Source organism: Salvia hispanica, chromosome 6 (assembly GCF_029641045.1).
Source record: "Salvia hispanica isolate PSC_SH4W2 chromosome 6, Shi_PSC_v1, whole genome shotgun sequence".
Taxonomy (NCBI): domain Eukaryota; kingdom Viridiplantae; phylum Streptophyta; class Magnoliopsida; order Lamiales; family Lamiaceae; genus Salvia; species Salvia hispanica.
Genome location: NC_142697.1, coordinates 16,668,394 through 16,683,911, shown reverse-complemented (window position 1 = coordinate 16,683,911; position 15,518 = coordinate 16,668,394). Strand labels below are relative to the sequence as shown.

Here is a 15,518-nt window from a genome sequence, read left to right as displayed (position 1 = left end):
CTTCGATTGTCTTAGGCCTTCTTGTCCTTTTCTTTTTCGTCTGTGCTAGAAAAGCCGTCCTTGCATGGCACTTGGAAGAGGTTCATGAAACTCTTAATAATTAATTTGAGTGTTTTGGATACTTGCGTTGCTGATTAAATATTTTGCTAAGAAATGGTCAAAAGGCTGATTAAGTACTAGCTAGTTGAATGCGTCTATGTTATTAGCTATATCATGTTATCTCCAATGCAGTCGAGCAAAACAATTTGGATGGGGTCCAATCCAATTATTTAGGATGATTTATAATCTGTGATATACTATATTATATACTATCCTGTATTTTGGGGAGTGGATCCCCTGCTGTGGTGGGAACACAACAGGGACTACTGTGGTGTAATACGGCGCCGTTTTGATTCATAGCAACAAGTTTTATTTATACTGTACCGTCTACACTCCACGGGAATGAAATCAAATTAATTATTGTATTACATTGTTGAATAGGGAATTTACTCACTCCATATAATAGTAATAAAGTTTGTTTAATATTAGTTTTAGTAACTGCTCGGTTAATACTCTACCGTCTACACTTACTTTGTTTAATATAGGGAATGAAATTATTTTAATTTATACTTCAATCGTCTCTTAAAAATATATTACTTGTCATTTTGGGATGTCCCGTAAATATAGACCAATTCTATTTAATGAAACTTTTTTCTCTTTATAAGACGGGTCTCATTCGCCACTAACAATATTTCAATCACTTTTTTCTTTCCATCTTTCTCTTACTTTCCCAATTGTTCATTTAAACCAATGTCATTTCATATGTTGTCTATTTTTTAGGGACAAAAGGAGTATATTATTCAACAAATAAGCTCCAATTATGATTTTAAAATAATAAAATACTTACATTACTTTATAATAACATTATTAGTCAAAATAATTTAAAATGATAAATTTTAGTTACTAAAATTAATATTCAACAAACTTTATGACTACAAGTAAATTTCCTATTCAACAAAGTAAGTGTAGACGGTAGAGTATTAACCGAGCAGTTACTAAAACTAATAGTATTAAACAAACGTAGAGTATTAACCAAAATTGTAGTTTAAATAAAACTTGATCATACTACAGGTATAAACTTAAAATGAGGATGCTGCTGCTAATGAACTAAAACGGCGCCGTGTTACACCACAGCAGCCCCTGCTGTGTTCCCACCACAGCAGGGGATCCACTCCTTGCATTTTGTACCGCAGTTTGAGTTTGAGGGTTGAATGCATTCTTTCTAATTATAAGCCAATTTTATTTGTTTGGTAATTGATTAAGGGCAATTTGAAACCATTCTCATGAGTGATGAGACTACAGCATGAATTTTGGTAGGCAACATAATCACTCCAATCAAACCACCCCGAGCTTAATCCCGGTGAGGTAGCCGACGACGACATAGACGACGCTGGTGATGGTGGAGAGACTGGGGTAGTCGAGGAGTTGACGATTTATAAATTAGGGAGCATATTTCTCCACAAAAAAGCTATCTTTATATCTAGGGGTGCTTAAACGGTTATCCGGTTCTCGGTTAACCGGAATCGGAACCGAAACCGACCGCTTAATTGAGGAACCGGAACCGAAAAATCCGGTTCCGGTTCCGGTTCGGAACCGAAACCGACCGGTTCCTAACCGGAAACCGGATTATAATTCAATTTTATTTTTTTATAATTTAATATACTAAAAAATCTAATTTATTGAATTAATTTTGAATTAAAGTAAAATAGTTTGAAACATTGAGTGATTTTTAGATTTAAATGTTTAATCTGTGATACTTTGAATCTATAATTATTTCCCTAATCCATTTTTTATGAACTAACTACAATGAGTAGAACCTCATAAATTTGTTTTTAGTTTTCAAAAGAACTTATACAAATACAATATCATTTCATATGATATATTTATTACAAATTTATGTAACAATTCATTTAACATACGATTTTAACATATTTGTGAATAATTTATTAAGTGTTCCGGTATAAACCAAATAGTCACAACAATATCAATTAGTATTGGAAATTCCAATGAATACTATGTTTAGCCAAAAAAGGGAAAATGAAATTCAATTTTAAAACTCATTTTTTTAAAAAAAATTGCTAAAGTTTAGAACTCCTATTTTTGTATTAGTAAAAAATTGCTAACATAAACTAGTCCGACCCGACCTACTACACTTGGCATCACTCTTATCCATATATAAATATTATTGTATTGTTGGTTTGTATTTTGTGTATTTATTTTAATTTTTAGGTATTATTTGTTATAATTCTAGATGTTGGATTATTATTTTTTTAGTATTGAACTATTTAAAATTATAAATAAATTCGGATTAAAATTACACATCGGTTCCGGTTCGGAACCGGAATCGACCGGTTCCAAACCGGAACCGATCGATTCCAGTTCCGGTTCTGGTTCTTGAATTTATGAAAATTTAAAACCGGTTAACCAGTCAACCGGTGCGGTTAGAACCGGAACCGGCCGAATAAGCAGGCCTATTTATATCCCTAAATTACTATCCATTGCAAGATTACAATTGAGGTTATAGTAGGAAGTAGTACGTGGGAGTAGAGGTGTCAATTAAACTTGGAACTCATAATTGACCTCCGATTAGACCAACAATTTAATAGGGTTAAGACTGTCAATTTATAACCTGGTAAATCAAAATCCAAACTATCCTACTCATAAATAAGTCATTTTAAGATTGCAACATCCTTCTAATTATAACCATTAGATATAGGTATCTAACGCAATCTAAACTGCCACGTGACATGCTAGCAATATTTAAAATGTAACATATATAACGTGTGTGGGGTATTGGAGTCATGAGAATAATTTCTTAAATGGGCGGTTTTTCTGATATTGACTATATCTAAACAATTCCTATTTTAACGCCAACGACTCTCCTTATATTATCAATATTGAACTAAATTTATGATACCCTATTTTATTATATTACTTCAGTTGATTCCAGTGGTAAAAAATGTATTAGTAAAATAATGCAAACTTTAATTTTGGCCAAAAAAGCAATCCAAAATGCATTACATGTTAACCACAATTATAAAATATAAAGATTGCATCATGGTCTATAAAGTATTGCATCTTTCATCATAAATACTTGCATTATACATTCCGACTTGTATGAATAATAGTGCAGTTTAAATCAAATTGCATCTTCCTAACCTTTAAAATTGAATGACAGTACAATTTTCCAGCATGTTATATTTTATGCTTTCTGAATTGTATGAGTAGAACATCATTATATAGCTTTACTGCATTTTCATGCATTATATATTATGTACAATTGCAATTCAATGTCATAGTCATGCAACAAGTATGATTGCATAATAAATATATTACTCCAATTCCGATACAATACATTGCATTACTATCTAAACTTGTACTAGAAAAAAATTTGTACTGGAAAAAAAATCAAATTTACATAATGACAATTTATGTTGTGGACTCGACTATCGCTCTCCGATAACGGATGCTTGGTGGCAACAAGTCTTTTAACTATGATGCAGAACTTTCGATTATCTGCATAAAAAAAATTCAATTACAGAAAGCATAGACGACAAATTAAGCAAACATTCGAACCATTCATGCAAAATTTCAAACAAATTAAGCAAAATGATAACACGACAAATGAAGCAAAATGATAGTACATACTTTCAGGTACAGAGGACACAACAAAATAAGAAAATTGTCATACAAAATAAGCAAATCTCAAACAAACGAAGCAAAGTTTAGTACTCCACTAAATAATTTTTTAAACAAAACAAGCAAACTATTAATGCAAAATTTCAAACAAGTTAAGCAGATTCTCACCCACGTTAAGCAATATTTCCAACAACTTAAGCAAATTCTCGCCAAAATAAGCAATCTTTCCAACAACTTAAGCATATTCTCGCCCCAATTGAGCAATGTTTCGAATAAATTAAGCAAATTCTCAAACAAATTAAGCAACATTTCGAAGCAATATAGGATGCAAATGAAGCACATTCAACATATAACTTCAACTAAATAAATGGCAATTGTATACTGCACATAATTTGTCCAACATTATATCCACTGTGTTCTTTTGTTACCACAAATTAAGCAACGAATACAAAATATTAAGTCGGAACCCAAGCAATTAATAGGAGTTTATATCAATTGATACCCAAGCAAATAAGCGAACCCAAACTAAGCCGGAATTAGGCGAACAAAATCTCACATAACACGAATAAAATAAACTCTAACTTTCAGCCAGTGTGAATTCACATAAACACAAACAAAATAATTACAATTTGAAGTTTCTCCGGCCTAAGCCACCGGGTTGTGCGCAATTGCCCGTCTTTTAGCCATTTGCAAATTTTCTCTGAAAAACGTAGACAGTCGGTGGAAGAGAGGCGCTCTCAGTTCACAAAAAAACGATTTCGGTTGAAAGAAAATGTTCACAGCGGCTGGATTTTGCTAGGGTTTAGAATTTGGGGGGTTTCCGACTGAATTGGAGAAAGAGTTGAAACATTGGGAATGATTGAATGTGAGAGAAAGGTCGTGTATTGAAATACCCCTGAAATCTCGCGCTTCAATATCGGATGAGTTGGTGTATAATACAAACTGACTTATTTACCCTTCTATGCAATAAAAATGGTCTGAAATGCAACCTCAGTTGATGAAATCATAACCACAGATTTCTATATCTAACGGATCATATAAGTAGGATGTTATATCTTAAAGTCTACAAGGAGTGTAGTGCTCCTCCCTAAATCTAATAGCGCACTATCCTCTATGACTTACTCTAAATTAAACCAAACCCAATAGGATTTGCATGAAATGAGTGAATTCTCGTTATACAGTTTTCAACTTCCATTAGTCATTACCTTTTCAAAATTTTAAATGTTACTCCCTCCATCCATCTAATTTTAGAAGTTCTATTTGAGTTCGGTACGAATTTTAAAAAATGTAAAGAAAGTGGAATATAGGGCATTTTTATAACGTAACACCTAACTTTTTCGTACTAAGTCCAATTATTTTGAGGAAGCCCACTAAGTTTTTTGAGCCCAAGTCATATTTTAATATTTCTTTGAGCCCAATTTTGTATCTACAAACACCACGTTCTTGCAACACATATTTTATACTCTCACAAATCTCCGCCAAATCGCAAACTGAAACAACCTCCAACCTAAATGTACGTTATACACATCTTTTTCAAAATTAAGAAACCAAGAGCAAAAGAGAGTCAGGGCGTTTCTTCACTGGAAAAGTGGAGCAAGGCAACGGTGGACAGCAGCTGCAAGGGCGACGGTGACTGAGAGAGAGAGAGGAGGAGTAAAGCTGATCGGGGCATGATCACAGATTCACAGCGATGTCTGAAATCGACGTCGAGCGTCGACCTAGTGGCGGTGATGGAGTGCAGCAGCGCCGTTTCCGGTGAGATGAGGAAGAAAGAGGACGAGGCTGGAGACAACGGAGGGGTGAGCAGCGCGTAGAACTCGTGAAGATTGGCAGAGGGAGCTGAGAGGAGAGAGAGAGCGGTGGTGTCCAGTTTCTCGAATGGGGAATAGCGCAAGGAGAGGAGAGAGGGCCGAGGCAGCGGCAGAACGGGATCCACTCCGAGCTTGAGGAAGGGCGAATCAGCGGGCAGTGTCGGCGGCTTAGAGCGAAAAGGGGGAGACAAATGAGTGAGAAGATAAATGGGCTACTGTTTGCCTGGATTAATTTGGGCTAGAGTTGTAAGTCTTGAGCAGACAAGTTGGCGGCGGATGGGTGATTTAAATCTTTAGTTTATATTAAAATGGTTGGGGCCGATTATTTCAGTCTCGGGCGGCCTTGAAAATAAATGAAAGAAAAAAAAGCAGGGACTAAGGAAGGGATTTCTCCGCGAATAAAATTGAAATTGAAGTAAGAAATTTAAATTTAGGAAATTAAACAACAAGGTGGGCTTTCTTTTAAAGTATACTTTTATGTGAAAATGATGTTATGAATATTTATCATGTCGTGTTTTGTTTTTTTCTATGAAACCTATTTAATGTGGCTTTTGCTATATGCTGGATGATCGAATTCAGTCTGACTAGGGAGTGAGTCCCTACTCAGGCTAGTGTACACCTATGGGAGATCGTGCGCTATCTCTTCGAATTGGCCGGTCTAATGACTTGGAATTAGGGGTGGAGAATTATACCGAAATACCAGACTTACCCTACCGAAAAAATACTGAAAATACCGATTTTTTGGTATATCGTAGTTTTCGGTATGGTATCATACCGTACCAAAAGAATCGGTACGATAGCGATATTAGATTTCCTATACTGCGGTACCGTGGTATACCGAATCTTCGGTATACCGGCATACGGAATCGTCAATATATACCGATGCTTCGGTATACCGTGGTATACCGATTGCTTATTACATATATAAACATATATATATAAGGATGATGTATTCATTTTCAACATTTAAAACACTTGTTATTTATTGGATCTTGTGATATAACGGTTAGATTAATGTCACGTGTCATCTAATAAAGTAGATTATTAGTCTAATAATGGACTCCCTCCGTCCCATAGTAGATGTCACACTTTCTTTTTTAGTTTGTCCCACAAAAGATGTCACATTTCCTCTTTTAGAAAAAGTTCTTTCTCACATCAATTATAAAATTATATTTTCTCTCACCATTTAACACACAAAATAACATCTCCTAAAATTTCGTATCATCTCCCAAGTGTGACATCTACTATGGGACGGAGGGAGTAGCATTTTAGTGTAAATAATGTAACTTGACTAATAATGTAGCATTTTAGTCTAATATGTAGTTTATCACAACCATCCAATCCAATGATCCAAGGGTTGTGATCTGTTTGATGCTTAACACTAAGGAGGTAGTAAGACCTTAACACATATATATATATATTTATATTATATTTATACTAAAATTCAAAAAGAATGACTGTATTAACCGGATTTGATTGTGGTGAAGTTTAATTGTTTTGGACTTTTTGAAATAGTTGAACACTAGAATTGTTTTTTTGAATATTTTGGGTATAATAGATTTTTTTTTTTTGGTATAACAAGTATGTCGTGCCGCATTTCGGTATACCGCAAAAGTACGGTATACCGAAAACACAGCATGGTAACGGTATCAAAAACTACCTTACCAGTATACCGAAAATTCAGTACGGTATCGGTATGTTGTTTTGTCATACCAAAACTTTCGGTATGGTATACAATATGACACTCACAGTACGGTATACCGTACCGAATCACATCTACTTGGAATGTGGCCACATTCTTTTGTCATCATTGGTTCAAATCTGATAGACATCTGTGGGAAAATGACTGCTCGGTCGAATTTTTACGATGGAAGAGATTATAATGTCTCCGGCATTTTCAGTTAAAACCCTAACGTCACTCAATGGTGGCATGATAAGTACTTTTTATAAAATGTTTTCGGCATGAGTCCACTGAGTGCATCAAGTACCTAGTCCTGCATTTGTTTTAAAAATGCGCAGGTTGAGCTTTGACGAGCGCGGTGGGTGTTGGGCATGAAAATAAAGAAGATAGTAAATAAAAAATTCTGAATATATTATGTGTTCATACATAATATTATTCTTCTCTCGAATGCTTCCGCTGAATGTTGTTTCTTTGAGTTCATGTCTTGTTGAGATATTATCTCTTTGAGTTGTCAATTTTTGAGATGATACTCTGATTTTTATTTGAGTTATTTCTACTATATCGAGCTTTAATCGAGTTTCATTGTTTTTCCATTTCTTTCCCGCTCGATCAACCGTGTTTTCTATCCTTAGAAAATGCGATCATAACATAATAAATTGTGAGTGGAAAAAAGTTAGTGGAATGTAGGACATATTACCATTTATGGAATATTTCAATCGAGAGTTATAAAGTGGGACAAAGGGAGTAGTAAATAAATCATATTTTGTGAAATAAATTTATTCATTATTTTATTATTGTACACCTTACTCTTATAGTCTGATGCAAATCACAATAAAAATTATCTGTGGTGCTAAATTTTATTTGTACGTGATGCTTAGTCCGTGACTTCATAATTTAGTCGTGCCTCTTTAATTTAGTCCGTGACTTCATAATTTAGTCCGTGACTGCTCAAGGGATATTCCTTAAGTGGATCATAATGTCTATTTGTTTTAGAAGTTGGTCTAGCGTCTATTGTGTACTGCAAGGGCAATGGATCAATAAATTTAGCCTACGTGACATGTTCAACTTATTCTGTGTACAATTCCTCCTATTGTGTTCAAAAGAGAGGAATCGTAAAACTAAACACGATTCTTATATGCATGTAGCCCATGAATGAATCTGATTACATGGAATCAACAGAACAACTTAGGAGTATTTCTCGTCTCAACTGAATTTAAATGTGTTGTCTTGATAGTAGATTTTTTTAGCAATTATTTCTTGTTTGTGTAAATTTGTGTTGCATATTTACACCCTAAAAATCACAATAACCCTCGCCCTGGCCCATGACTTTTGATATCTCTCGATATGAGGATCGTAGAGGTCTTTCTTTTCTTCTTTTGGATTATATGACCTGCTTTTCTTTTTTTCTCTGAAGAGAGATAAAAAGAGGTCTCGATGAAATATAATATTCACAAGTTTCGTTACCGAATATTCTCATGTTGGTGTTCTAGATCAAATCCATTTTAATATTAAGACTTGTTTTTTTATTTCTAATTTTTCTACTAGGTTTCGAATACTTAAAGGAGATGCATATTTGAATTGGAGTTAACCTTTCAACCCACTCAATCAAAATAATAATAACAAAAATTTTGAAAATAAAAAATGATTAGTTTTAAATAATAGGTGCCGTTCACGTTAGTATGCAATCTATTTAAAATGTTGTTAAGCAAACTTGTGTTGATTTTTAGCCAAAGTTGACTATTTTCTAATGTTGCGTTTCATGTCATCAATATGAATGCGTGGTAATCCAAGGGTTGCAATGACGTAAAGACACCATGATGACATATTTGGCAATATCATATTCTAATAAGTAATACCTCCAAATAACACACTTTTATTCGCACGTTTTCTGAATATAGTAATAGTTCTTTATGTTGAGACGATTCACATTCACTATTTGAATCGCAATTCGCCTGCATACACATTACATAGAGTTACAATATATAGTTCTATTTAATTAATTCAATCCATACTTTAAATATAATCTTACTTAATTCTGGAACGTTTCATTACTCAATTTCAATGTTCAATGTATAATATAGCATGCCTATCCGATAAAAAATACTCCATAATAAATACCTAATGAGAGTCAAATGCTTCCTCTCTCTCGAATTTTGATGCCATTATAATCACCATAATGTGAAATCTGGAAATTTTATCCATGTGAGAACACTATTTCCATCCATAAAAATAGTCATATTTTCCATTTTGACCTGTTCATCAAAATTAATCTATATCTATTTATGTTAACTTTCTGTTTTAAATGGAATGTATCATAATTTTCAATAATAATACTTTGATAATTTTTCTCTCTATCTATCTTTAATTTCTTACTCCGTATTAATTTTTAAATCAAGATCTATATGTCATTTTCGACACATTATTAGCATTTTTTTTGGACGGAAATAATACTACAAAGATTAGTATTTTTTTTGGAAGGAAATAATACTATTGGTTTACATTGGCGATGCAAGAAGAAGATTCGTTTGACTATGTCCAAACCTCCAAACACGTTCTTTTCATATTACAATATTAGGGAACGCCCCATGTGAACACACGAAAAAGATTCCATTATGAATTTGACTTGCTCCCAAATAAACAGCTTCTACATCTTGTAATAGAATTAGCTGCATATATGGATAATAATACTCCAACATTAAGCAAATATCAATCCTCTTACTCCAAGACTCCTATATAAACAGGTTACATTCCATTCTGTTACTTACAGACCTTGATTTGCAATTAGTGATTAAGACATCTAGCATTCCCAAGCTTTTAATTTAAAATGTCTCCAATCTCAATATTATTCTTTACATTAGCCATCATCAATTTCATGTCCATCGCCTTGGCCTTCGATGCTAGACCTCTCCAGGATTTCTGCGTCGCTGATCTCACCAAAAAAGGTAATTAATTCCATCTCTAATTCTAGTTAATTTGACCACAAAATTTGTCACATTCACACCAAAAAAAAAGTCAATTCCTATAAATTTGAAGGAAAAACTAACATGGTTTTGACAAAAATTTCAGCACAAATTGGCGGCGTAGCACCATGCAAGGACCCTGAAAGAGTAACGGCCAACGACTTCATCCTCAGCGGCTTCGATGTGACGGGAAACACCTCAAATTCATACGGCGTCGCAGTCACCTCCGCCTCCGCGACCACATTGCCGGGCCTCAACAGCCTAGGTCTCTCGTTCTTGCGCGTGGATCTGGCGCCGAACGGCTTCTTCCCGCCGCACTACCACCCGAGGGCGACGGAGCTCGTGGTGGTCCTAAAAGGTGCCTTGGAAATCGGATTCATAACCTCCAACCCAACCTACAACTACTTCACAAAAGTTGTACGGAAAGGCGATGTGTTTGTTGTGCCCGTGGGGCTCGTGCACACCGTGCGTAATTACGCGAGTAGGGACACCGTGGCGATGGTGGCATTCAACAGCCAGAATCCCGGGGTTACAAATATTCCGAATGCCGTTTTGGCGGCTGAGCCTGCTGTCGACAGCGTTTATCTTTCCAAGGCGTTTCGGATGGACGTGGAAACTGTGAAGCATCTGCAGAGCATTTTCTAGATTTTTTATTCTCTTTCTCTTCATGTAATTATTCATTGCTTGTCTTACAATATTTATGTGTAACGTAAATGTACACAACAATTTCATTTTATTTTTTAACATATAAAAAACAATTACTCTCATCTAGTATGATTTAAAAAAACAAAAACAAATGTAGTGCTCTTAGAAAATAAGGTACGGTTGACCTTGACTCTCTGGAGAGAAGATTGTTCGGATTAAGAAAAATTGTGAGAAGATTCGGTTGTAATTTACCTAGAAAGGAAAATATCAATTATAGAATAATGTGTGTAATTGATTTACTTTTCTTATGGAGACTAGACTTAAGCCTATATATATAATTAAGTAGTGGATATAATTGGGACTTCTAAAGTAACTCAATACAATTCGTGGACTCAATACAATTCAATGTAGGCGATTTAATCAATATTTTCACGGTTAAAAAATGAATATAAATTTAAAGATCACGTCATCGAAGATTCGAACTGGATATCTTTAACTTTAGACATTGATTTCTCTATTGCTTGGTCAACCCACAGAATCACAATTGATTTTTTAATATGATATCAAGTTGGCAGTTGCTAACTATCAACATATAATTGAGGGGGAGGATCCCTAATGTGGGGAACACACGGCACCTTGTGCAGTGTTATGAAACGACGTAGTTATGCAATAAATTACTCCTTCAGTCCCTAATAATTTATTACTCCACTATTTAACCTGACACGAATTTAAAAAATATTAATAAAAAGGTGACATGACACAAGTTTTAAGAAATTTAATAAAAAATGAATTGAAAAATTAGTGGCAAGTGGATCATATTTTATGTATTCATTTTATCTTCTTTTCTATTACTCCTATTATCCTTTTGACCATTTATTAATTAACTAAATTATCCTCTACAAATTTTTAACGCAATCAAAACTGACCGCCTCTTTCTCCAACCAAACCTGCCCAACCCTTTCCTCTCTCCTCCATGGCGTTTTTGGAAGGAACCAAAAATACATATTCCCCTCGTCTATAAAAAAATAGTTCACATTTATCATTTTTGGCTGTCCATAAAAAATACAGCACATTCATTTATGGAAAGTTTTCAATAAAATAATAATCCTACACATGATTTTATTTACCACTTATGTCATTAGAATTAAAACTTCTCTCTTACACTAACACTACTTATCTCTTACTTTTTTTCTTTCTCTCTTACTTTATTAATTCTACATTAAAACTCGTGTCATACACCAATTGTCCTACTCCCTCCGTCCCAAGATAAGTGACCTACTTCTTTTGGGCACGAGATTTAAGGAATGATATTTAAATAAGTTAAAGTGGAGAGAGTAAAGTATGCGAGAGAGAAAAGTAGAGGAGAGAAGAGAGAATAAATTATGTGGAGAATAAAGTAAGAGAGATGACTTTTTGCTAAAAATGGAAATAGGTCACTTATAGTGGGACATCTCAAAAAGGAATACAAGTCACTTATCTTAGAACGGAGGGAGTATTTTTTGTGGACTGAGGAAGTATGTACAAATTTTTATAGTCCAGCTTTTGAATCTCTTATTCCTCTTTTATCTTTTACACATATCTTTAACACAAACAAACTTAAATAGTACAGAGTAGTATATATTTATTTTGTGCTGCCACAAAGTTCCAAACAAATGAGACGGCAGATACAATTTATGAGCTACGAAGTACTATTACACAATTTTTCTCACTTTTTGAGACGGCAGACAAAACAAAAATATGCACATGTATATATGCATACGCATATAAAACTACTAGAGTAAAGGCCAAAACTAGTCCTGAACATATGCTCATTTTACGATTTTGGTCATAAATATTATTTTTTGAATTTTTGGATCCCAAACATTTCAACTTGGATCACAATCGGTCCAAAGTTAATTATTCCGTCAAATTTTAATGGTCAACATTTTTAATCCCGATTTTGACCAAATTAAGCTGCTAAATAACACAACAAAATTTAGCGACGGAACAAATCCGTCACTAATTGGGAGATTGGTAGATTCCGACTGCTGCGAAATTCCGCCCCTTTTGTATTGCCGTCGCCCTCAACGCCTCCTCCACCGACCGCCTGTCCGCCGACGAGCTGAACACCGTCGCCACCGTGCACCTGCGCTGCCCCCTGCAACCCCCTCGTCTTTAGTCTCAGCCACGAAACCCTACTATGGAATTCCCTCAACCACAACGGCCGCAACGTGTTCGTTAGCGACAACGCGTACCTCGTGTCGAAATTGGAGGAGAAGCAGCCGTCGATTGAAGCCCACGACGTCCAATTCACGACGAAAGGTGAGCGAATTGTACGATCCGATCGAATATTCAAAAGGGGAATTGAGAGGGGAGTGTCGGTCGGTACATAATTTCCTCTTCTCCAATTATAAATTGGCCGTAAATGACTTGCCGAACCACTTGTACGACGTCTCTTGGGATGTGATCCTGGTCGACGGGCCAAGGGGTACTTCGGGGCGGCGCCGGGGAGGATATCAACGATTTTCACCACCGGAGTAATGGCGCGGAGCAAGATGGGCGGCGCGGCGGAGACGCACGTGTTTGTGCACGAATTCGATCGGGAGGTAGAGAGGGTTTGCAACAAGGAATTCCTGTGTGAGGAGAATTTGGTTGAAACGAAAGATTTGTTGGGGCATTTCGTCATCGGAAAATTTGAGTATAATAGAAATAGGGTTGGATTCTGCTCAGTTATGTTCCTCAGAATTTAATTTGATCTTCTTCTTCTTCTTCTTCTTCTTCTTCTTCTTCTTCTTCTTCTTCTTTTACAGTTTTTCGTCGCTAATTCCGTCGCTAAATTTTATTGTGTTATTTAGCAGCTTAATTTGGTCAAAATCAGAATTAAAAACGTTGACCGTTAAAATTTGACGGAATAGTTAACTTTGGACCGATTATGATCCGAGTTGAAATGTTTAGGATCCAAAAATTCAAAAGATAATGTCTAGGACCAAAAATCGTAAAATGGGAATATATTCAGTACCAGTTTTGGCATTTACTCAAACTAATAATATGTATATATTCCTTGTGGGGGAGAGAGTAGGTATATATATGGCTTACTTTACATAACGCTGAGGAGAGAGTATATGTCTATTTTGAATCCCTTACAGAAACATTGTGGAGGAGAGCGGAAGAGGGTGGAGGCTGGTTTAGAGTAAAGAGAGGCGGGCAGTTCAGTTTGGGCTTCCTTATAAATTTGTGGAGGGTAATTTGGTTAATTAATAAATGGTGAAAGGAAAATAATAATAAAAAAGAGACGAAAAGGATAAAAATAAAAATAAAATATTCTAAAAAATACACATGCCTCGATCTCATATTACGAAATGTCAACATGTCATCGAATTTAATCTCTTTTTCTGAAATCTCTCGGATTTTAGAGGGAGTACTTACTTTATCCTAAACTCTAAATCGGTGTTATTGAGTGAGATTTAGAATATATAATCAGCGTAAATTTCGGTAATTTATTGCGTTATAGTAGCACATAAGTTTTATTAGTGGGTAGACTAAAATACTGACTTCGTCTCACAATAAAAGACACACTTTGTCATTTTAGTATGTCCCACAAAGATCATAGGTGTATTTCATATTTACCATAAATGGTAAGTAGGTCTCATATTCCACTAACTCACTTAACTCACATTTTATTATAAAATCAATATAAAAACGTGGGTCTCATATTCCACTAATTTTTTCTCACTATTTTTTTACATTTCTTAAAACTCGTGTCCATAATAAGAATGACTCTGATTGTAGGATGGAGAGAGTATCCATTAAAAATAAAATTATAAATTAAACTGAATATGAAAGAAAACAAAATTAAATTGTAAAATAGCAAGTTAGTGGTAGACTAATAAATAATCTATTATAAACAAAATAATTAATGAAAATTAGATATGAATGAAAACAAATTTAAATTATTGGTTTGGATTAAAATAAGAGTGAATTACATATTTATGACCTATACTTATCACGACGAACGTTTGCAGTCCCTATACTTGTAAAATATCATTTGCGGTCCATATACTTGTATTTATGCACGTTTTAAGGTTCTTTTCTTTTTTTTGACATTTTTTAGGACAAAAATACCCCCAAATAAATGAAGGGTAAATTTATATGCTATTTTCTCTCCTTTTTCTTTCTTCTTCATATTTTCTCTTTCTTTTTTCTGTTAATGACTTGTATAATTACAAGAAAAATTGAGATGAGACATATTTAAAGAAGGAAATTAGACAAATCAAATGTTCAGCTAAGAAGTTTATTTTACATTATTTTGTTAGAATTGCGAAGAGAAATTTCTGATGTGAGAACCCACATAAGTCGCGGGCGCTGCCCACTTGCTAAACACACACAACCAAAATTACCATAATTTCATCCATTCCATTTATCGCTTATTATTCCCCACTTTACGATTAATTAGATTCAAATATTCACTTGTTGAAATTCGTCGTTCAAATTTTTAATCTTTTATTTATGGGATCATTAATTATAATACTCCACATTTGAATCATAATCACAAATACTCTAGTGTGATGAAGGAAAATGACGTGAAAATGTAAAATTTATCATCATATGATTAAATTTCTCAAAAAATTTAACAAAACACAAGGAAATAAGATTAATAAACCCATAATTTTAGTTCTAATTTTATTATAGACAAAGGAAAAAGAAAGGAGGATGAAAGAGAGACAAATAGTGTACAAATTTTTTCTTTGGGGTATTTTTGTCCAA

At 34.4% G+C, this 15,518-nt stretch overlaps 1 protein-coding gene, 1 long non-coding RNA gene and 1 pseudogene across 2 annotated transcripts; 2 read left to right on the top strand and 1 right to left on the bottom strand.

Moving 5' to 3' along the window:
* Nucleotides 1-3,341: 3,341 nt before the first annotated feature.
* Nucleotides 3,342-4,710, bottom strand: LOC125207574 (uncharacterized). The gene is made up of 2 exons (XR_007173992.2): nucleotides 4,305-4,710; nucleotides 3,342-3,555 (listed from the first exon to the last, which is right to left on the bottom strand). It is a non-coding gene; the product is annotated as an uncharacterized LOC125207574 (long non-coding RNA).
* A 5,145-nt stretch (nucleotides 4,711-9,855) lies between these two features.
* LOC125207956 (putative germin-like protein 2-1) lies at nucleotides 9,856-10,897 on the top strand. Its single transcript, XM_048107479.2, has 2 exons — nucleotides 9,856-10,112; nucleotides 10,237-10,897. Exons 1-2 carry the CDS (start codon nucleotides 9,995-9,997, stop codon nucleotides 10,773-10,775), a joined length of 657 nt encoding a protein of 218 aa, XP_047963436.1. The 5' UTR covers nucleotides 9,856-9,994; the 3' UTR covers nucleotides 10,776-10,897.
* A 1,530-nt stretch (nucleotides 10,898-12,427) lies between these two features.
* LOC125206296 (protein IRX15-LIKE pseudogene) lies at nucleotides 12,428-13,504 on the top strand (annotated as a pseudogene).
* The last annotated feature ends 2,014 nt before the right edge of the window (nucleotides 13,505-15,518 follow it).

Coding starts and splice junctions, on each gene's coding strand:
- LOC125207956 (XM_048107479.2), top strand. CDS start 9,995: ATGTCTCCAATCTCAATATTATTCTTTACATTAGCCATCATCAATTTC. Junction 10,113..10,236: donor CGCTGATCTCACCAAAAAAG/GTAATTAATTCC, acceptor CAAAAATTTCAG/CACAAATTGGCGGCGTAGCA.